Below are 23,284 nucleotides of genomic sequence, written 5' to 3' on the forward strand. Positions count from 1 at the left end.
TCACTTTAGAAATAAAATCAATAGTTTCAACAACTTTTTTCACAAGCAGTTTCAATCATATTTCACCACCAAAAAAAAGTTTCAATCATATTTTTTTAAAAAGAATATATAAAAACTGAGGATTTTACTTCCTTTTATTTGAAATAGAATAGAGGTAGTTTACGTATTATTTAAAGATATATTCATGATACAAAAAAAAAGAAGAGTAAATTAGAAAGAGGGATGGAAGACATATCACCCTTTCTAATTTCTAAATGCATGCATGCTTATAATTTCCCTATAAAAAAAAGAGAAGAAAAAGCCATTTAATAGTAATATATTAATAATAATGCAGCTAAAGGAAACTCATACCTACACCTACGGGCAAGGAACGCCTAGAAAAGAAAACTTAAGGGTTGGTCATGTGTATGTTTTGCTTCCCCTCTCATCACTAGGGGACATAATAATTTTACAAACATAAAAACATTTGATTCTCTAAGAACAAACTTATCATCCCCAAGCCAGTTGAGGCAAAGGGGTATCTAGAAAGAGAGAGGGAGGGAGGAGACTCTTTATAAAGAGATTTTTTTTCCTTCTCTCTTTCTTGTTTTGTTATCAATCGATTTAATTGTCATTTTCTTCTATCATCACTTGGGGATATAATAATTCTACGACCATAAAAACGTTTGATTCCCAGATAACAAACATATCATCCCCAAGTCCGTTGAGGCAAGGGGGATACGCAGAAAGAGACGAGGAAAGAGACTCTCTTTATCATAAAAGAAGATTTTTTTTCCTTATCTCTTTCTTGATATTATTTTTTTCCTTTTGATTTCTTTTCATTTTTATGTTAGTGTCTCCAACTAATATTTAAGTACGTGAAAAAGATAATCTGGCTTCATATATGTTACTTCCAAGACAAGCCATGAGAAAGTTGTGTCCTAATTTTGACAAGGCAGATGGGTTGGATACGGTTCTGGAGGTTCCTATTCCAGAGGAAATGTTGACCAATATGGGCACCACTGGTTTCAATCGTTGGCAGAATTTGAAAACTCTAATGAATAATGCTCAAGTTGCTGATAAGTCATCTGGTCTATCTGCACCTTCAAATAATGAATTCACCGCATTGCTTAAGCTTGTGGGTGCTCCTCTTATTCCTCTTCAGGTTCAATCTGATCATACTTTGACTCGGCCCATTAGAGATTGTTCCGTCGTAAGCATTCACTATTCATCTACATTTTATTCTTCTCTTTAATGGAGAATATAAATACTTCAAATGTTAAACGTATAATATGTATATAATGTAAATGATGTATATGGTGCCTATTTGTATGACATATATAGTTCTATTTTATTTTTTTATAAGAAAATGCTAGTGGATAATTTATAGGAAGAGCGGAAAATGTTAATGATATAGAGTTTTCATTGAAATGTTTGGGCAGAGAGATTCAATTGGGAAATACATAGTACAACAATATGTGGCAGCAACCGGTGGACAAGGTGCATTGAATTCATTGCAAAACATGTATGCAATGGGAGAAGTTAGAATACATGGTTCAGAGATGCGTCATGGGGCCGATGATAACAGCGTCCATTCAAGAGGCAAAGCTGAAGTAGGAGGTTTCGTGCTATGGCAAAACAATCCAGATTTATGGTGCTTGGAATTGGTAGTCTCTGGTTTCAAAATTACTGCTGGTAGTAATGGCAAAGTATCCTGGAACCAATCCTCTTCTCAACCTTTTCATTCTAACAGAGGCCCTCCTAGACCCCTTCGTCGCTTCTTCCAGGTAACAGGACTATAATATATATTGTGTTGTGTCTATGAGTTAGGATTTTGCTTGAGGTTAATATAGAGTAAAATGTTGCTAGTAAATTCAGTTGTTTGTGATTTGTTTTAACTGTTGGCTTGTTAACTATTATCAGGGGTTGGATCCAAGGTGTATAGCTAACTTGTTCCTAGATGCTGAATGCGTAGGGGAGAACGAAATTAACAATGATTTGTGTTTCATACTAAAATTACAAACAGAACAACACATCCTCCAAGCACAAAGTACCTCCAACACTGAAATTGTAATGCACACAATATTGGGCTACTTTAGCCAACGCACAGGACTACTTGTTAAATTTGAGGACACTAAGTTGGTGAGAATGAAGACAGTTAAAGGAAAAGACTCCGTAATTTGGGAAACAAACATTGAGTCTACTATTGATGATTATAGATGTGTTGGTGGCATTAACATAGCTCATGGTGGGAAGACAATTTCCACGCTTTATAGGTACGGCGCGGCACATAATCACAAACAAATGATTGAGGAAATATGGAGTATTGAAGAAGTTGATTTTAACATTTTTGGATTGTCTATGGATTGTTTCCTTCCTCCCTCAGATCATGAGAGAGAACTACATGATGTTGCAGAGCATACAGTGTCAATGAGTTAGGATTTTGCTTCACCTTCTCTCAACTCCTCAATCTGTAGGAAATGTACATACAATATAGACAAGTATAGGTGAATCAAAAGTTTTTGTACATTGTCCTATACTTGGAAGGTCAAAAATTATCTTCTTGAAGAAGAATTTTTACTTGACATAAAGTACTTTTTTTTTTACTGAAAACAAAAACCATGACTCCGTGTCTTGGGAGAATAAGGATGGATAGAAAATAAGAAAACTGAGAGATATGTAATGGACGAGTAAAGAACAAGATATACAAAAAGTGCAAGAAAAGCGTAAAAAAAATATTAATAATGGAATAAACTAAAGCTCACAAATTTAAATTATTAAATAATCACAATACTTACTTAATGATTTTCCTTTTTTTTTTTTTTTTTTTTTATCTTGATCTTTTTTACTAGAGTGCATTGCATCAATGTTGCAAGCCAACTTCATTGGACACGAAACATAGGTAAAATATCACATTTATTTTGATTATATAAGCTCAATAACAACTCATATAAGCTAGTAAAAAATTTACCTATGTTTGATTAAATTTTTTACTATATTTGACCGCTAATCCAAACGAACCCTTATTTTGACCACATAAGCTTATATGCTATAACTTACTTCTTATGTTATAAACTCAAATATCAACCTTGGCAAAGAAAGCTTTCATGTCTCGCATGCGAGTTCCCCCTGACACTTGCGAGAAAACAACTATACCCATCTCACATTTTTAAGAAACCTTAAAAATTGTATGTTAGGATGGAACAAATCTATGTTTTTGTGAGGAAGCACGCATTAGGACGGAGTAAAAACTGGCTTTGTTTTTTGTGCTACTACAATCAAAGTGATTTTGGGTGGGATAAGTTCCTACCCACTTGAGAGTTGAGATGCTATGTGCCAACCCCATTAGGCCTAACCACTTTTGCCACTATGACTTAAATACTACTTTGGGGTGAGTGTTTGAGAGAGAGAGACATGTTGATGATATTACTATTTCAACTGTGGGGATACACCTAAACCTCACAGGTCACAAATACTGATTCGTTTTCATGCATTGTTCCTGTGAAAGCCCCTTCCAAAGTACATAGAGAGCAACTATGCATGCACGTGCTGCTGGCAAGAGGCACTACAAGTTATGTGCCTTGGCTGCAATTGTCCTTATAGCTCTTTGGTTTATGTTCACAGGCTCTATCACCCTCAAATTGTCCATAAACAACCTCAATCCATTCTCTGATGACTTGGATTCTATGATTCTGGATGATCTAGATGTGTTGGTACCAATAATACATAATTTAACGTTGTTCATTCATAAGCAGTGGTCTTCATGAATCATTATAAGCTAACAGTGTGCTTTGTTTATGTTTTGATCTTTCAATTGAGAAATAGGAAGTGGAGGAGAGGGAGAAGGTGGTGAGGCACATGTGGGATGTGTACACTCGCAGTCATAGCAACTCCATTGGATTGCCTCAGTTTTGGTTGGAAGCTTTTGAAGCTGCTTATGAGCACTTGGTCAGTGATGTTCCAGCAGTTCGAGACGCCGCTGTTTCAGAAATCGCCAAGATGTCACTAGCACTGCGCTCACACATTTTACACCAACTTCCTCTTCAACTTCAATCACCACCGGTAAACTAAGATCACATAGTTCTCTGTTTCATTATTATATAAGAAAAATAAATAAAATTATCGTAGTTGCACAGTTATTGAATAAGAGAAAATTTATGTTTTTACTTTCCATGGTTGAAATGTGCAGAGCAGCAGGAGATCAAGAAAACTTAAGCAAGCTAAGGGTCAGAGCGAATTGGATCATTATGAAGACCATGCATTTCAAAATAATCCCATCCCTTCCTTATAATGTTACCTCCCAAATAAATGTTTCTATACGACTATATAGGTTTCTAAATTTGAATTAAAGTAGCTAGTTCCCTCAAAAAAAAAAAAAATTAAAGTAGCTACTTGAGTAAATCTTATCAATGTAGAAGAACTGCTACTCATTGTGGTAAAAACAAAATTTGCTGATCATTGCTTATTTATGTTTGCAATGTCATAAATTCACCAAAGCAATTTCTTATCAAGGTAGTTGCAAATTCGCTTGTAGAACAAGCATGACAGAAGAGATGAATACTGCATTCAAAATAATGGATGACCAGGAGATTTGCAAGGGATATGACAAATTATTATCTACTCGTCAATAACATCCTTTTCTTCCTTGGCATGCGTTGGATACCTTGCTTTATCTAATTATAAACAGATAATCAATAGCAAAACTGAAACCTTGCTAGTAAACTCAATTCTCACGATATTATCTTATCCGTTTTCTTAAATTTTATCAAAACAAGTAAAAAGCAATGGAACTGATTTGCTTTAAAGTATTCTCCTATGCAATCCAGTCTTTTTTTTTTATCCCATAGTAGCTCTAATAAATCACTTCAGGGGTGAGGCTTGATTCGCTCGTGAAAACTCATTTTTGGAAATAACTTTTTCAAAGAAATAAATATTTGAGGTTGAGCTTGTTCAATCATAGTTATAAATAACCTTTTCAGGGAAACAATGACGAGAATGGTACTTCTGAAAGAATAAAGTTTTTGGCATGGAGTTTTAACTCCCCTAAAGGAAGCTAAAAGGCTTGCCAAAAGGAAGCTAAAAGAATATGAAACATAAGCAAATTAGTAGAATTAAATTAAGGCTGGCTTTAGATTACAATGACAAAATTGCTTGAGCAGATCCAATTGGTGCTGCTATTTTTGCTGTATTACAAAAATCCTAAAACAGAAAATTCATGTACAAAGTATGGACAAAACATATTTACATGTTCCGCAACAACAGCCTGTGTTAATGTTAGGCATTAGTCTTCTACTGTCTGGATCTCACCCATCATAATCCGGTTACTAACGACATTGAATCCTAAAACTGCGGCACTAACCTTTTTCCCTTTCTTACCCTTCTTTCCACCTTTTGAGAAGGATCCATCTGTCTGTCCCAGATCCTGTAAATTTATATTTCCAGATATCATGCCTCCACCGACTCTCCGATCATTCTGAGTCTGAAAAGCTATTTCCAGAACTTCAGATGGCAGTAACTCCATGTAATTGAGAAATTTATCGATGAATTCATGATCTGGGTCATATGATCCAAGATTTTCTATCAGAAATATCTCTGCTTCGGATCTTGATTGCTTCAAGCAAAATTCTAGGAAACTTGTATCTGCCACCCCAAGAAATATAGTAAAATTGACATTAAATATGAGATTCAAGTACAGATAATCTGACCATCAAATGCCTAACCATATCCAGTTAATTCATTTAGGTTACGTTTGGGAGGTGGCTTTTGGATAGCTAAGTCTATATCTTGATATGTATTTGAAATTTTAAAAAAATAAAATAAAAATTGAAGGAACAACGTGATAAATTATCATATGATATTACGATCACTTTTTTAATCGATGTTAGAAACATTTTATAATTTCTATAATGTAGAAATGAAAAATAAGGCTACCCCTCTAAAACCCAACTCTTAGCATTTGGAAAAACATGTGTCAGATACTCTTCAGTGAACCTAAATCTGGATTTATCTATCAAAATACAAAATTAAAACCAAGATAAAATGGTAGGTACCTTTTGTCCCAATAAGCCTCACACATTCATTCTCACACCAAACTTTGAAGTCCATGGCTTCTGAAAATTTCAAACAGAAAAATAGCTCAATATCTTTCGGCAATCATCATACCAAGCAACGAACACACATAAAGAGCACTAAATTAGACAGAACTGGACAGCGAGGGAAGTTAGAGTTAAAATAAATACGAGCAATCTTTACCAGAGTTCCTAGTCATAGCATCTTTTTTTAATTTCAGCAATGATTGAGAAGAGACAGGTGATGATGACAGCAATCGCTCTGTTGGTTTGCTACTACCTGATTTTTGTCGGCTTAATGATCCAGGTGAATTACCTTTGGGAGCATTTTTTGAACCCCAACTCCCCTGGCTTGCAAGTTGATGGAAATTTGGCCTGCATATACAAAAACAACAAAATTAATATCGAATCAACTTATCATCAAAAGTAGATTTTCACACACCCCACCTAAAGTTGCATGTGTTAGTGTCGCTTCTAAATACACAAATGCTCTCATATATAAAGACCAAGTCCAAAGGCAGTATAGAAGTAATAATAAATTTTATTAGATGTTTCACCCAAGCTTTAACGTCCTATCATAGTTTTATCAGAACTGTTAGTTGCAAAGAGCTTCCTTTCTAAGAAAAAAAGACCTCTTATTATGATTGGTTATGTTACAGAACAAAATTTTAGAACCGTAATATACATGTATAATTAACGGATACCAAAATACTAAACTATTTCAGTACAGTAGCAGCATAGAAAATAAGTCTGATCAAGCATAAATATTGAAGAATTGCAAACATAGTGTAAAATGAATATACAACAAACACTAATATCGCTACAAAGAGATAGAAGTCTTACTGCTTAGTTTCTAGCTTAGATTGCTCAATTGGACCCCAAAACATGTCATCACCCCCTTTGTATTTTGAATGAGAAGCTTGGGAGTTTATGTGGCTAGAAGATGCAACTTTTGATGGAGTTAAAATTGTCCGTGAAGGACCACTACTCTGAGCGGCTTGTGCAGGTTGTAATTTCTGAGGGGTAGTAAATTGGTTTGGGGGAACTGCAAAGGAAGACTTTTTCTCTTGTTCCTTTAGAATGTCCCTTAATGACAGTGGTTTAGGAACCTTACCAGAATCAATTGTCCAAGCTGGAGAAGGAGATGAGCTTGTTGGTTCTCCCCTCCAAAGAACAAAATCTCCCAGAGAGGGTCCTGAAGGTATAGTAGGCAGTTGTTCTTTCTCCAGCTGCACAGAGCGGGAGCTTTTTCCCTTTTCAATGGGACTTGAACTTAGTGGTGTTTCACTAGCAGCAACTGGCTTTGAAATCTTAGACCCTGAACCCTTTGATTTTGTAGATTTTTTCCGGCTCCTTTTAGCATCTTTAGCTTCAATGAAGTCTCCGTCATCAGTTGGTTCTAAATGGGGAGCTAAATATTGTGAGAATGATATATTGCATGGACCTGTGTCATCTCTTCCATTAAAAATCTCCACGTCTTCTGCCAATAGATCATGTAATGGACTTTTCTTGCTCTCGTTATTTTGAGAAGTTTTGCTTCTGACCAGATTTTCGGTATTACCTGCTTCTTTATGATTTTGACTAGACACCTTTGTAGAGTCTGGATTGGCCACAACTCCAACCCAGGGAGTGGTCACACTGTGGAAATTGACAGTAGTAGCAACCTCAATTACAGGCATCTCTGTCTGTGCCTTTTTCTGTTCTTCCTGTTGAATTTCTATTAAAGACTTTGCCTTGAAACCAGGAGCAGGTTTCCAAGCTTTCCCTGAAGGCAATTCAGTATTCTGTGAGACAAAAGGACTAAATGACTTTGAGTCATTCTCAACAACAGTTTCAGTGATGCTTTTTGGAATGTTAGCAGGGAGGTCACTAACTTCTTGATGAACAACTGCCTTTGTGATGGCAGTTCTGGATAGACTGTCCTCACCGCTTATTTGTTTATGTGTTTCATAATCTTCTTCATCCCTATTGACTTCCTTCAAATTGATTTCAATATAGTTTGGCTTTTCAGATTCTGAATTCTTTGACTGTTGCAAAGTCGCATTTTTTAGCAATCCCTTTGTTTGACCAGAAGATTGGGATTTTGAAGATTTTTGCTTCTTTGATTTCTTCTCAGTGGCCTTTTTGGGTTCATGCACTTCAATTTCTCTTGCATCCACCACAGATGGCTCAACATTTGATACGACTCTTCCACCTAACTGCCCTCCAACACTGTCTGGTTTAAGCTCCACATCCGTACCCAGTTGACCAACCAGTGGTAACTCAATCTTACAAGATGCCGAAGACACTGCCATAACAGGTTCAACACACAGAGCAGGTATGGAATGCTCACCAGACTCAGAAATTGCATTCACAAGAGTACCATCAGCCCTACCACTGTCACCTGACATCTGCTCCACGTATTTAACAGTACAGTCAGAAGCAGAAACTGATTTCTCTGGAATATTAGGTTCTTCTGTGGTTCTATTCTGCTCATGCACTTGGAAACTTCCACCAGAAACAGATGCAGGCAATGTTACCTTCTGGTACTTTTCATTAATTTGCTCGGGAAGAGTAGTGCCCCAACTATTTTGATGACTAATATTCCCAAACAATTGATGAGGCAACTGCAGAGAAGATTCAATGCTTTTATTATAGCTAGTACCTTGGCTTTCTTGCAGAGCTAAATTCAAAGACTTGGTACTAAGCTCATCATGCACACTGGGAACTGGTGTCTGAGAACTCGTAGGAAACATCTCATGAGGTGGTTGACGTTGAGAAGGTTCCACATGCAAATTCTCCATTCGTATTCCACCACCCTGCAACTGTCCATAAGATAAATCACCAAAGTGCTGGTGAGATTGCTGCCCCTGCAGCACTTGAGAAAGTAGTTGCTGTTGTTGGCGCATCAACAGTTGTTGCTCCTCCTGCTGCTTCAAAAATAGGATTTTATCTAATAAAGGCATCTGCTGTGCAGGAAAGGTGGCCTGAGAATGCAACTGCAGCAAGTATTGCTGTTGCAACATGTTCACTATATGGGGATCCTGAGACAAAATAATAGGTGGGTTATCTGCAGTTTGAGCTATTAAGTTGTTTAAAGACAATTGGTTCGGCGCTTGATACATTTGTTGTTGCATTCCAAATGGTATAAAATTTTGATCATGACGCAAGTCAATGTTATGCTGAAGGGGATTCAGTCCACCTTGTAAGGGATAATTTGACCAACCGGAAACACCATTATTTAAGCCTGTAGACGCCCCGTCAGACAATCCTTGGATACCAGAGATCAACTCAGAATTTTGGGATTGATGTTGTCGAGAACTGTCGCTCAAAGAAGACATGAGTTTTGAATGTGGTGATGCATCTGGAACAATGTCTGATTTTGGAGGAAGGGATGCTGCATCAATCCCTGGCCAATATGGATAAGGATTTGATAAGGACCTCTGTCGTTCAAGAGCCATCCTCTGGGCCAGCAAGTATGGGTTGTTTCCACCATCAACTCCTGATGGGCCCAAATTAGCCGAATTGTTTCCAATAAATCCTTGTATTCCTAAAAAATACGCAGCAGTTAGGATAAAATATGATCGTCTAAAACATAAATGAATTTCACAATATATATAGAAAATATTTAAGTAGCAGTATTAACCTTCAGATAATGTCAGGTTTTCAAGTGGGGGACTGTTCTTGCTACCAGACATGAGTGACTCCAAAAACTTATTTTCAGCTTCAGTAGCAGAACCCAATCTATGCATGGAATTATTTCTCAACGTCTCAACCTCACTCGGCCCAGTATGAATATTCCTAGAGGTACTAGAACTTTGCCGAACAGGTGCCTCAGTAGTGTCAAGTTTTGTTGTAGGGAACCCAGGTGGTGGTCGGGCTTTAGCTCGTAAATGGGGCATTACATCGCCAAGTTGCAACCAGGGTGAGTCAGCTGCTGCACTTTCCAGACGAACTAGTAAATCAATACCAAAATATCCAGCCTCGAACCATTCAATAATATCAATTCCTTTGAATGGACCTTGAACTTGACCCCGGGGATCTTTATAGACAAGAGATAACTCCTCTGGAGGAGTCTGTGGACGTCTCCTGGTTTCCAGTTCAGCATCCATAAAGCCAGTTAGTTGTCTTTTAACAGTTAAATCTTCGCTAGATTGCCACTTAGCTCCATCTCTGGTATCGGATAAATAGTCCAAATTATTTTCCCACTGAGTACGAAAATCTTTTGGCGGGTGTGACCATTTCATATCTGAGTTTCTTGACCTGGCATCACCAGGCACGTCTTTGCTATCATGCACGAGATTGTCTGGTTGTTCACACAGCGATGTGGCACGCCATCCAGTACCAGGATGAACAGAAGTATTTTCTTCAAGGGCTGATTCTCTGTGAATATGCACCTCGTCAGCTACTTTATAAGATCCTCCATCTTCACCTCTATCTGCATGAAAAGTGAAAATTATTTCTGTGGGGAAGAAAGCCCTTTAAGCTACATGAAATTCTAACTTCATACATGCCAGATACAGCAAGGTATAGTCCATTAAAGTGGGGAAGAAAATTATTTTTGTCTCAAGCATGAGAGTGAAAACAATAAGACAGGATAAATAAAATAGTAAATCATAACAGAAGCATATAAAAGGGGGAGCAAGAACCATTAATAACATACAAAAAAGTTCAACCATACAAGGGTGAAGATACTGTTGGAAATAAGATTATTAATTTACCTTGGAGAGGTGCATTTCCAAACTTCATTTGTCTTGAATGTGTAAATTCTGTTGAGTTCCGTCCATCTTTTGGCCCCTGAGGTGCACCGCTGCTAGTTATTTCCCCTTTGTCAATACCCATTAAGACGGTCTGTTTCAAACAGAAAACCAATCTAATAAACCACTAAAAATGGTTGTATCATCCAGAAACAATAAAGAGTAACATCAATTACCAGTTCCTCAGAAGTTGGTGCACAGAGAGCTAGAGGCTCCAATGGTTCATCTTGTGTAAAAGGAGGAACCTGCACAAAATCATCCACTAGTTTTATAGCTGTATGCACGTCAGTCACTTTGTACACGTCAAGGATATTAGTCCTGCTATATCTAAATGGATGAGCTTCTCCACTCTCACTTTCAACTTTATCTAATACAGTTTGAGGGTATTGAGAATGCATATACGAGCTATTTATAGGGCTCCCACCAGAACCAAACCGGCCACGTCCGAGATTAGGAACTGGATCCTCTCCATGGCCCCGCCCAGAAGAAAACATAGGCACTTGTTTGCTGGGTGTCACATTCTGGTGATGGGGAGGCTCTATTCTACCACTTCCACGTCTTTGTAAGGAGCTGGGTCTCCATGGCGAAACACGATCCCCTTCCTTTTCATCCTTGCCAGGAATGGAATTGTGAGACAAAACCTTGTCCTGGTGCAGATCCCCATTTTTACCAGAGTTGTTCCGTTTTTCAGGCAGAACTTCAGGCTCCTCATCAGGACCCCAGCGAGAGGTCCACCTACTATCACGCCGCTGATCCAAATTCATTTCTCTATTACCTGAATCATTCCATCTATCAGAAGTACTACGACGTGTTTCTCCAAAGTTTCTTGCTGATGGGTTATCCACCCATCGGTCTAATCTCCGAGCATCACCTATGACCTTGTCACCATCCCTCCATCGATCATTACGTAGGGAGGACTTGGTATCTCGTTCTTCATCACGCCAACGGTCATGACGTCCACTTTCAGAGTCAAGCACAGATGGCCTAAAGACGTCCTTCCTCTTATGGTCATCATGCCCATCCTTTCCATTTCCAGATGTCTCAACAGTCTCTGAGAGATTGCCAAATGATGGAGTCGAGATCACATGGCTTTCCTTAGAAGGAAAAAAAAAAAACTAACCTTTTAGCAATTATATAATAAATATATCTGAAGTAAAATGTGCACAAAACATTACAAAAGTACACAGAAAAAATTCAAACACAGCGAGTAGTAATAATTGTTACACACCACAGTTCCTGCTCCAGGTTTTCCCTCCCCTGGCTTTGGCTGAAGCCACTGAGGTGAGAGTGGAATAGGATTGTCAGAGGCTTGGAAATCTGCACATATGTGATAAAAGCTTCAATTAATTATTAATAGTGAATGAATTGAATTTTTTAACCAATTTCAAATATTTTCCCTACCAAACCAGAATCTAGAGAAGTTAAACTAAGGGCCTGTTTGGATTGATTTATCTTAGCCTATCTATTCACATAAGTTTTGTGAGACTGTTTGAAAACAGCTTATGCCATTTTTCTTGAGCTTTTTTTTAGGTTATTTTCATAAGTGGTCTAAAATAGCTTATAAATACAGTTTATAGCATATACAAAACAATTTTATTTTATCTTTTACTAATGACATATAGAAATAGCTTATATAAGCTTATACGGAATAGCTTATCATGATAAGTGCTTCTGCTATAAGCTGCAAATATGTCGTTTATCAAACAGGCCCATGTACAAAATGGCAAATAAACAAGAGTGAATCTAACATCAGAGTCGCAGATTAAGCTAACTATACTAAAAACGCGGTAATAAATATATAAATTCAGTAAAAAAAATAACAGGAAACAGAAGACATAACATTTGATATAAAGCTAAAAATTACAATTTTTGAACACAGTGTGAAGATGTAAGTTTGTAGTGTTGAAGTTGAGAAAGAAATAATCTAAATAGGGATAGAATTAAGCGAAAAAATAGGTATTGAATTAAATTAAAAATGGATGCACTGTGGCGGCAGAAGAGAAAAGGGGGGAAAAGTGAGATGAAAGGAAACCTTTGGAGATCTGAAAGGGAGGAGCGGTGGAGATGTGGAGGGCAGTGGCGGAAGTAGGGTTAGACATGGTTAATCGGTGATGAAGAGATTCTTTCTGATTGCGGTTGAATTCAAGAGTGCAGTGCAGTGCAGTGCAGTGCGTGCAAGTGAGGTAAACTCAAAGACAATTGGGTTGAGTTGAGTGAATATTAATAACTTCAGTTAAGTTATTAATGTCTTCAACGCAAATGGATGACGATGAATTTTATCAATTTTAGGTCCACGTTCACGTTTGTCGTGTCACTCACGCGTTGCACTTTTCACCATGCTTGCTTCCTTCCTTTATTAAGAAAATGAAAATGAATCTTCATCTCATGTTTTTTTATCTAAAGTAAAGAAGAAATTGAAAACAAATTCAACTTTAGATGTAACCATTTTGTTGTGGTGTTATTTCTAATGTTACAGCTAGTGCATTTTTAAGCTTTGAGGGGGGTATCATGAATGACCATGCTCAGCTACCTGATGATGACATATAGTACAGTAATTAATTACTATCAATCTCAATCCCACTTGAGTTTTAGGGAGTCTATTGGATTGAGATTTTAAAAGACTATTTTGGCAAACAAAATTCTGAAGATATTAAAAGATTTTGTGAGATTATATTGATTGTGTTGGATTTTAAAAAACTTTTTTCAAAGGACTTTTTATAATCAGGATTTTGAGCAATTGATTTTAATGGATTTATAATACAAATTTTTAGGAAGTTATACCTTATACCCCTACATTTAATCCTTTACCCCTACAAATAAATTAAAATGTCAATTTTACCCTTGTCATTTGACTTCACCCCCACACAAAATTCCACCTGCAAAACTCTTCTAAACTTGAATACTCCAATTTCAATTTCCCAATTTCACGAATACTCATATCAAAGTTCTCCCGGTGAATTAATTTGTAAATCAGAAAAGTCGAGATTGAAGTGAACATGTAAAATGATGAAATTGAAATTTGAAGAGAGAAGAAATGGATTTCTTGCGTGTAAAAACTAATTGCAGTCATCGAAGATTATGATACCAAAACCCATAATATTCTTCTTCTAATTCATTTTCTTCATATTTGAAAACTCATCAAAACTTTAATTTTTTGTTTTACGTTTTTCACGAAGGAAGGAAAGTTCATGTTTTGTTTTTAATTCTTAATATTTTTCTGGGTTTGTCTTTTCATCGGATCAAAAAAAAATTCCTTTCTAATTCCTTTCCAATATGAAAGGCTCAATGAAAATGAGGACTACAAGATGATGAAGAGGAATGGATTGTTTATTGTTGTTGGTGAAGAAAAATGAATCTAAAAACCATCCCTATTTTTTTTGAAAAATTTGATGGGGTGAAATCAAATAATAAAAAGGGTAAAATTGGTACTTTCTATGATTTGTAGGGGTAAAAGATTAAGTGTAAGGGTATATGGTATAAAGATTTCAACGGACTTTATGAGATTTTCAGATTTGAAATTATTGTATCAATTTTTAAGAAAAATTCAAAATGACCCGTACATTAAAAAATATTATAAATCCATAATATCAAATTGAATAAAAATGTCTTGTCCCGTAAGTGTAGCTCAGTTGGTAGCTACGAGAGATAATTTCTGCAGAGGTCAGGGTTTGAACCCCGGATTTCCCACTTCTCCACACATAATGTGTGTGAATCTAGCCACTATTACTTGACAAAAAAATAATAATAAAATGCCTTAAAAAATAGTGGTCACTTAACAGTAATAGGCATATAACAACAACAAAACAATCTGCTAAAAAAATAAATAATAATGAGAATAAGTTAGTAGAAAAAAAAAATGACTTGAACAAAACTTCAGTAAAAAAGAAAATAACGAGAAGCAACTAAAAAAAATCTCAAGGCTGTGTGTGGGAGACAAAAAAGTCTCAAGGCTAGGTGTGAGATTGTTGGTAAGTACATTTTACACTAAAAAGTCTTACAAAATCCATTACTCACAACAATCCATTAAAATCCTTAGAATTTTGAATACCAATAGACAATTTTTAAGTTGCGTAAAATCTCAATTGAATACCACTGGATTTTATTGAACTCATTAAAAAATCCTGAAAATCCTAGTTGAATACCACAAGAATGTTTTACATTTCTTAAAAGTCTTGATTGAATACCTAAAGACTTTTTTAAAACAAAAAAGTCTTTTAAAATCCTTTGAAATCTCAATTGAATACACCCCCCTTAGTTGAGTTGGAGATTTTACCCTCAACAAACAAAGTGTTAAGGTGACTAATTCGAGTTGATAAACTAGAGGCTCTTTCATTTGAAGTGTATACAAGGGTTAAAAATTGATGTTCACACATATGAGAAGACTGAAAAACACGAGCAAAAGACGTAAATGCTCCCGCGGCAGTTAACTGTCAAGGGATTAAAAACACGACTGCAGTTAACTGCCGAGGAAAACTTCGGCAGTTAACTGCCGAGGAAACCTGAAATTACCATTATTAATATTTATTGATTTTGATTGTTTCAATCATTATTTTGGTAGAGTAGATTTCAAACAATTACAGTATTATATTTATGCATATATACCTTAATAAGAATAACATTTAAATCTTGACCAAAAAAAATAACGAGCATTTAAATCCTCTAACAAAACATTTCAATGAGTGTAAAAATTAAACATTTAAATATTATTTTGCACACTATTTAAATAAAAAATTAATAAAAGTCTTTGTAATTCTTATGCGTAATGTCCCTAGTAACTATCAACTAAGCTACGTTTACGGGACGACTACTTGACAAAATAGAAAGCCATAATTTATGCGTATAATTTATAATTTTTTCACGAGGTTTATTTTTTATTTAGTTACTGATGATATGCAAATTTCTCCAAAAGCAAATGATCGATTTTTTATAAGTTTCAATAAAATTGAGTAATGACGTAGCAAATGACCGTTTATTTCTTAAAAAATGTTACTTTTTGAAGGATATTTTTTTTTGAAGGATTCTTAGAAAATGTTATTAAAATCCACATTAAGTATTAATAAAACACTAATTAATACAAGATTGATGAATTTCAAATTAACATTAGTTTTTTTTTTTTGAAGGAAAGAAACTTATATCATTTCATTACTTAAAATGTGTTCAATACAATCTGGTATTTCTACCAAAATTTGGAAACTAGCTGAGGATGTGGCCGCCTTAGCTAATCTATGGGCTGCCTCATTTGCTTGTCTCCTCACAAACTCAACACTAGAGTTGACATAGTACTGTTCAAAGATAGTTTTACAATTGTGAATAATCATCCCAAATTCTGTAACATCCTGATGTGCAGATGAAAAACTATCCACCACTTTTTTAGCATCAAGCTCAAAATCGATAGGTCCTAATTGTAAGTGATGAACCCATTCTAAAGCTGATAATAGTCCAAGAGCTTCGCCGACGTGTACCTCACAGACTGGAGTAAACCATTCAGTTTTTGCCAAAACAAAAGTGCCTGTATCATCCCTTATACAAACTCCTATTCCCACTCTATTAGAAAGTTGGGAGAAAGAAGCATCAATATTGCACTTAAATCTTCCTTCAGCTGGTTTGATCCATTTCACAGTTCCTTCTTGTCGTAGATGTGAACAAGATGTATTACAAATCCTACGTGCATCTTGCCAATCATGAAGCATAACTTTTGCTCTCTCAACAACATAAACTGGAGCATCAATTACCTCATTCCACACTCTATTGTTCCTTTGTTTCCATATACTCCACAACACACAACAAAATAAATCTGCATCATCCTTAGATAAATCCTGTAATGCTTTGAAGATAATATTCTTGCTATCCAGATCTTGTTGTAGCAAAATAGAAATAGCTGAAAAGAAAGGAAGCATACTCCAAACATGTGTAAAGCTAAATCAACGTCTTTAACATTAGTTAGCAAAGCAAAAGTGATCAACGTCTTTAAAGCTAAATCATCTCATTATTTTCGGTAATTAAATCAATTAAAAAATGTCCAATTTCAGATTTATGCGGCAGTTAACTGCTGAAGTTTTCCTCGGCAGTTAACTGCAGCCGGTTAATTTTCGCGGCAGTTAACTGCCGAAGATGTATTTTGGTATTTTACGGGTGTGTTTCAGCCCTATTAGATGTGTATACAACAATTTTCATAAGGGTTTGGCGTGGTGGTGATTGGGGAAAGGATTGGAGTAAGTAATTTACGATTTTACGTGTCCGTCAATGTCTCAAACTCCCTTTGCTGAAACTGAAACAATATTTGCTGAAACTGAAACAATATTTTATTTTACTATACAAGTGTCTGGCGGGCACTTACTAAGGATACACAAATAAAAAATAATTGATAAATTATAAATAGAAAAAATCACGTTTAAAAGTTTTAATGTATTGAATGCATTATTTTTAAGTTAAAATTTCTTTTTTAGACTTCTTAAATTGGTGCATCAATCTTTGTAGTTCACAAATTTCCTTCAAAAAGTTTACAAATTTAATAGCGTTATTTTTTTTTTGACACAAATTTAATAGCGTTATGAATAATAATGTTGGTGGATGTCCATTCTTGATCTTTCAAATTCTTATAACTCTCGTTAGTGAATGAATTGTTAGTGGTCTTTGATTGCTCGTGATCATTCACATGTTTATTTGTATCCTATAAATATGACTCATGTTTTAACGTAAATATAGACATTTTGAAGAGAGTAATATACAAAGCATGTGTTTGGAATCCCGGCTAGTTGCGAATTCTCGCGTTACGAGGCATTTTCACCGTGAAAAATGAGAAGCTACAAAAAGTAGCATCACTGCAAAAGCGCTTTTTTCTCATCCCCACCGCTTCAACAAACACTAAAAGTTTACACCTTCTTCATTTTTTATCCTGTCTTTTTATTTTATGGGTCTTGCTAACAAGTGCCCTAAGGACATTGTTTAAGGAACCCACAAAAAGAAACTATGTATTGAAAATACAAGTCCAACACATGTTAAAGTCATAACCATACAATTTCCAATGCAAAAGTTGATACTTTTAGATGCTTAAACAATGCCCTTAGGGCACTTGTTAGCATTTTCCTTATTTTATTTCATAACACTTGTTTGGTTCAACATCTTAAAATTAATTCTCATCATCAAAAGCAATTATGGTTGTGAGAGAAAGAGGAGAAAACCATGAAATAGGTCGAGTTTTGTTGTGGTTTGGAAAAGGACCTAGCCACTCATTTATAGCGTGAGAAACAACGACCGTAAAAAAATTGATGGTTAAATTGCAAGATCGTTGGGACACGAACATCTTGGTTGAGCTTCATTCAGCCGATCATTTGAGCAAAACAATGTGCAATTATTTTATAAATAAGTTATACTCTATATCTCTCTAAATGGATGAAATTGAGAGAATACCAAATGGAGAGGATCTTAACTTTGCGACAATGATACCATTTGTCTATGTCACTACGAAATCTCTTAATCTTCTTATTCAATTGATTTTCAATTTATGTTAACGCCTTAAACATGTAAAATGCTTCACTTTTATTTCTTACGAGATAAAAGTGAAGAAAAAAAAAATACATTTTTCCATTTATTGTCAAAGTGTCATCAAGTTGACATATATAAGAATGTTTTAACTCCACAACTTCATATTCTCTAATTAGCAGTTTATGTTAACTTTAGGGTATTTTTTTTTCTCTGAAATCACCAATGCATCTTTTTTTATCTTTAATAATCTATTTTAAAAAATTATAAAAATTTAATATTTTGAAAATATTCGTCGAGACGAATCCAACAACATCTTACATGATATATTATTTATCTTTGTATACTAGTATAAAATACGATCAAAGCATGCCAAAAGTGTATAGTGTCAAACATGTTATCTAATAAAGACGGAGGGAGTATTTTGTTTTTTATAAGAAGGAAAACTTGATCGAATGAGCCAATTACGAACAATTAATCCAAATTAAAATCGTAACAAACATGACAATGATAATGATAATGAAAATGGAAAAGAGAAAGAGGACTAGGAGGAGGATACGGCCCCAACCCCGAAGAATTAAAAGGCGAGAGGACGCGAAACCCGGGAAAAGACACGAGTGGGCAGACTGAGTCTGACAGAGTAGTACATTACACCAAACCTCTGCCTTGGCCTCACTATTCTATCTATCGCTTCTCTTCTCTACCCCACGTTACGTTTAACCTTTCCTCCCATAACCATGGTATTGGTATGGTTACTTACTGCTGCTTCCTTCCATTCTCTGTCTGCTTCACATCGTAACGCACTATTACATTTTTAACCGCGCTAGGAGAGGTAAAAAAAAATTAATTTTTTTTTTTAAGAAAGGTAAAAAAAAAATTAATTAAAAAATATATAGATATATATTGGTATAGGCCATCAGTTTACTTCTTATATTTTGTTTTACTTGGTTTTAAGTTTTAACTCTGTTGTATATATAAACAGTACTTATATTATTATTTGGACATTCAATTCTCGACATTTTGATATTGTATATTTTGGTGTCCACTAAAATGCCACTTGATTCGCTTTTTGAATTGTTTATTTTTTTCTTAGTCGACTGAAAAACCGTAATTATTTTTGGTGACATTTAGAATACACAAATGAAACTTTTTGTGTACCATACCCAAATACAATTCTAGCCATTGATTTATAATCTAAAACTTCAATGATAGTGATTTTAGAAGAATAACTCTAGTGAGAAGTAGAAGACTGTCTTGCCTGACAAAAACCGTACGTGACATTAGCCTATGGACCTACCATTTCGGTGCTTCTTCTCTGTGAGGACAGATCATGGTTCGGTGGTTCCTGTTGTTACCAGAGAGTGCTTTTTAAGCTAATTTTTTTTGGTCTGAAATACTTATCATGCTTGATAACTAACATAAACAAAATCATAAATTAAATATGTTTTTGGGTTAACATAACACACTTTTTTTCCTTCAATTTTACTGGCAAATAATTTCACTCAAGATCTATCCATGGAATGAAAATATTGTCTCATGGAAAAATTAATTGCAACTGATTTTTTTCGATTTTTTTGGCAATTTCATCTTACTCTTAATCTACCCCACGAAAAAGCTTGAGTCTTTCTATTTACTTTTTGATTTTTTATTTCTCTAAGGGTAAATACAGACTTTGGTCCCTTAACTTATTTTTGCGTTTCATTTTGGTCCCTTAACTTTAAACTGTCTCAATTTGGTCCCATAAGTATCTCTCCGTTTACCAAAGTGGTCCCTTCCGTTAATTTTTTCAAAAAACGTTAACCGCTTCATCTTTGTTTTCAAATTGGAAGATATTAGCGTCGGCCTAGCCGAGGCTACACATTGAAAAACCCAGAAAATCAAAACAAATAAAATTAAACCCACTCTTTAATCACTATATCACCAACATCATCTTCATCAATCATCATAAACCCCGTCCTTATACCCCATCATCATAAAAGCTCAAATCCATTACTTCCAAAACAAACATACCCAAAATCATATTTGTCAAAACAAAACTCCTTCTCATTTCCAAAGTTCTAGTCCATTATTTCTCAATGCCTTAACTCCACAATCCACACCCTTTCTTTCTTTCTCCACGTGTTGGTTGTATAATACTCAATCTCCAATTATACAAACACTTGTCCCTCTCCTCTCTTCTTTACCTCACGTGTCCCTTGCCTTCTTCACCATTCATCCATTAATTGCCAAATCTTGCCAATTGCAACATACAAGCACAAATTCATGATCATTGGGACTTTGGGAATGTATGTCAGCTTAACTTTTCTTCCTCCTTCTTAACTGGCCGAACCCTCTTCCTCTTGTTACTCCTTTCGTACTTTGTGAATGCAAGTATGAGTAAAGTATGCAATGAGTTTAAGCTTTTATGAAATTGTTAGGGCTGAATTGGGTGTTTGATTTTTGAGCTGAAGCTGTTTGAAATTAAGTTTGCATAAGCTGTTATGTTATTGCAGAAATCACTTATGGTAAGTTCCTCATAATTAGAGCCCACCTTGGGATATTTTTGATTATTTGTGTGTATAATTGGACCTTGATTATGTTTGGTTGCTGCTGTAGAGTTGGATTGAAAATTGGGTTGTTATGGATTATTTGAAATTAAAGAAAGGGGTTTATGGGATAAACACTTGTCTATTTTAATTTATCAAAGGTGGTGGTTGTGGTTGAATTTGGATATGGAAGGTGGTGGTTGTGGTTGAGAAAGTGCAGAATTGCAGGTCTTCCAATGTGTAGCTTCGGCTAGGCCGACGCTAATATCTTCCAATGTGCCACTTGGAAGTTTACCTTGCCAAAGTTAACGTTTTTTGAAAAAAAACTAACGGAAGGGACCACTTTGGTAAACGGAGAGATACTTATGGGACCAAATTGAGACAGTTTAAAATTAAGGGACCAAAATGAAACGCAAAAATAATTTAAGGAACCAAAGTCTGTATTTACCCTTTCTCTAATTATAACTTTTCAACCCAATACCTAAATTAACAAATAATACTAGAGATGTTATTAACTTACACCACGATGTTCTCTTTCTCTATTATTGTTGTCGTTGGTTTTGCAAGAAGCAACTCATTGGATAGAAGTTCAACCATCTTCATAAGATGCAGGAAGTGGATAATATAAAAGGAAAATACCAGTAGAGAAGAAGGGATAATTTTCTGGAGATAAGTGTATTTGAAGGAGGAATATGACAAAGAAGGAGGGAGAGAGGAGAGGGGTGATGTGGGTAGACCGATGGGTCCCACACCTTTTAGTGCAAAAGAATCTCCTACTTCTCCAAACAAATTACTCTTCTAAATCATTACCATTGAAATCCAAAATTATAAATCAATGGCTTATATTGAATTTTGGGTATGATACACAAAAAGTTGCATTTGTGTATTTTAAATGCCACCATCACGTTATTTTCAGAGAAATGATATTTGAACAACCAATTTTTGACAACTTTTGTAACAACTTTTTCTCTCAAACTCACATTCTCTTTTTACTTTTTCTCTCTATTGCTTTGGTTTTTGTGCCATTACCTAAATTTCTTTGTAAATTTTAGTTGTCAAATAAGTTGTCCCAAAAAAGAGTTGTTCAAATAACATTTCTCTGTTTTTATTAAAGTATACAGTACTAGTTGAAAAGGGTGTTTGGTTTTATAACTTCCATTCTTCCAACCTGGATTCTGGTCAAAGATATTGTTCTATTGCTTTTAATATATATTGAGGGGAGAGAGAGAGAGAGAGAGAGAGAAAAGAGGGTTTTGCTGCATTAGAAAGAAGTTTTTCTACTCTTGTGCTTGTGATTCAACAGAGAGCAGATGTAGAAAATAATAGAAGTATTTATTTATTTATGGGGAAAAAGCGACAGAAAACGAAGGAACTTTCATCAGTAGCGCTAGCTGAAGCTGCTGCTGCTGCATCAACAGAAGGAGGTGAACCACAACCTCCTCCTCGGAAGAGAGGAAGACCTCGTAAGGTTGTTGTTGTTACCGAAACTAAGGAACTAAAAGAGGAAGAGGATATACTAAACTCAGCAAAAAATGATGAACAACATGAGAAGCAACAAGAGGAATCAACATGCACAAAGGAAGAGGAGAGAGAAGAGGATATTCAACTTCCAAAAGTAGAGGAGCCATCTAGAAGAAGGGCTAGGAGGAAAAGCAAACCCAGAAAAAGCACTTAAATTCTAAATTATTATCTTTATCTCCTCGTTTTATGAATTTTTTTCTTTTTTTTTTTTAACATCTCCAGAACATAGAAGCTGAAAAATTAATTTGTTTGGGGGTGTCCTCGATCGGTTTGCCATCATTTTAAGGATTCACATCACGTTACATGCAGTAGAATCTTAGTTTAACTAACCCTTGTGCTAATCATTTGTGTTTTTTTTTTTGTTTGACTAATTATTTGTGTTATATAACCGCTTATCTTTCCTTCTCCTATAGGTAGTACTCCGTATATCGTGAATGATATATGTTGATATACTGTTAAGATAAATAGACTTTGTAGATTTCGCTTTATTCCTTCACTGGTTAAACCAAGTGTGCATTGTGAATGATATATGTTGATTAGGATTTTGGTTGGGTATTTATCTGATAATCTTCTAGATCTCACTTTTATTTTATTATATTCCACGACATGCATGTGATGAGTTTGATGATGAACAATAAATAGTATTTCTATATTTTTACCAGTCTCCTACTGTCCGTATGTAGCGTACCTCCACTCCAGAATCTTTGTTTTTTGTTTAATTAAAGCATTGCACATTATGTTTGTAATACTAATGTGGATTGAAATGGGGTAATGCTTGCTACCCCAAAGGACCCTTGCAAAGAAAGAAGGGTAGTAGAGTAGTACACAAAAGCTCTGATTTTGGTTATGGGACATTTCAATTTGCTTTCAACCATTCAAAAAAATGTTTGCTTTCAATGGAGTCTGTGTAGTTTAAAAGAACAAAATAATTTGAGTTGTGGGGATGTAAAACAAACAATAAAATAAGTTGAGA

General features: G+C 35.3%; 5 protein-coding genes across 7 annotated transcripts; 3 read left to right on the forward strand and 2 right to left on the reverse strand.

The window, feature by feature from the left end:
* Nucleotides 1-349: 349 nt before the first annotated feature.
* LOC146942862 (DUF620 family protein (DUF620)) lies at nucleotides 350-2,570 on the forward strand. 2 transcript variants are annotated; one of them, XM_085756955.1, is made up of 3 exons: nucleotides 350-1,192; nucleotides 1,422-1,766; nucleotides 1,903-2,570. In XM_085756955.1, the coding sequence occupies exons 1-3, from the start codon at nucleotides 884-886 to the stop codon at nucleotides 2,416-2,418; spliced, it is 1,170 nt and encodes a 389-aa protein (XP_085613081.1). In that variant the 5' UTR covers nucleotides 350-883; the 3' UTR covers nucleotides 2,419-2,570. The 2 variants fall into 2 exon arrangements, with proteins under 2 accessions (XP_085613081.1, XP_085613082.1); XM_085756956.1 differs by having other exon boundaries at nucleotides 379-1,144.
* Nucleotides 2,571-3,366: 796 nt separating this feature from the next.
* LOC146942863 (uncharacterized) lies at nucleotides 3,367-4,475 on the forward strand. Its single transcript, XM_085756957.1, has 3 exons — nucleotides 3,367-3,692; nucleotides 3,805-4,041; nucleotides 4,169-4,475. The coding sequence occupies exons 1-3, from the start codon at nucleotides 3,516-3,518 to the stop codon at nucleotides 4,268-4,270; spliced, it is 516 nt and encodes a 171-aa protein (XP_085613083.1). The 5' UTR covers nucleotides 3,367-3,515; the 3' UTR covers nucleotides 4,271-4,475.
* Nucleotides 4,476-5,073: 598 nt separating this feature from the next.
* On the reverse strand, nucleotides 5,074-12,998 carry LOC146942864 (protein ESSENTIAL FOR POTEXVIRUS ACCUMULATION 1-like). 2 transcript variants are annotated; one of them, XM_085756954.1, is made up of 9 exons: nucleotides 12,816-12,998; nucleotides 12,012-12,100; nucleotides 10,960-11,872; nucleotides 10,748-10,877; nucleotides 9,673-10,464; nucleotides 6,891-9,576; nucleotides 6,232-6,422; nucleotides 6,030-6,089; nucleotides 5,074-5,619 (listed from the first exon to the last, which is right to left on the reverse strand). In XM_085756954.1, the coding sequence occupies exons 3-9, from the start codon at nucleotides 11,545-11,547 to the stop codon at nucleotides 5,261-5,263; spliced, it is 4,806 nt and encodes a 1,601-aa protein (XP_085613080.1). In that variant the 5' UTR covers nucleotides 11,548-11,872; nucleotides 12,012-12,100; nucleotides 12,816-12,998; the 3' UTR covers nucleotides 5,074-5,260. The 2 variants fall into 2 exon arrangements, with proteins under 2 accessions (XP_085613080.1, XP_085613079.1); XM_085756953.1 differs by having other exon boundaries at nucleotides 10,960-11,877.
* A 291-nt stretch (nucleotides 12,999-13,289) lies between these two features.
* On the reverse strand, nucleotides 13,290-16,680 carry LOC146942865 (uncharacterized). The gene is made up of 2 exons (XM_085750066.1): nucleotides 15,964-16,680; nucleotides 13,290-13,313 (listed from the first exon to the last, which is right to left on the reverse strand). Exons 1-2 carry the CDS (start codon nucleotides 16,678-16,680, stop codon nucleotides 13,290-13,292), a joined length of 741 nt encoding a protein of 246 aa, XP_085606192.1.
* A 5,256-nt stretch (nucleotides 16,681-21,936) lies between these two features.
* LOC146942866 (uncharacterized) lies at nucleotides 21,937-22,640 on the forward strand. Its single transcript, XM_085756936.1, has one exon. The coding sequence runs from the start codon at nucleotides 22,133-22,135 to the stop codon at nucleotides 22,463-22,465; it is 333 nt and encodes a 110-aa protein (XP_085613062.1). The 5' UTR covers nucleotides 21,937-22,132; the 3' UTR covers nucleotides 22,466-22,640.
* Nucleotides 22,641-23,284: the final 644 nt, after the last annotated feature.

The sequence above is a fragment of the Medicago sativa genome, chromosome 3, assembly GCF_051527215.1.
Source record: "Medicago sativa cultivar Bolivia chromosome 3, Bolivia_mono, whole genome shotgun sequence".
NCBI lineage: Eukaryota > Viridiplantae > Streptophyta > Magnoliopsida > Fabales > Fabaceae > Medicago > Medicago sativa.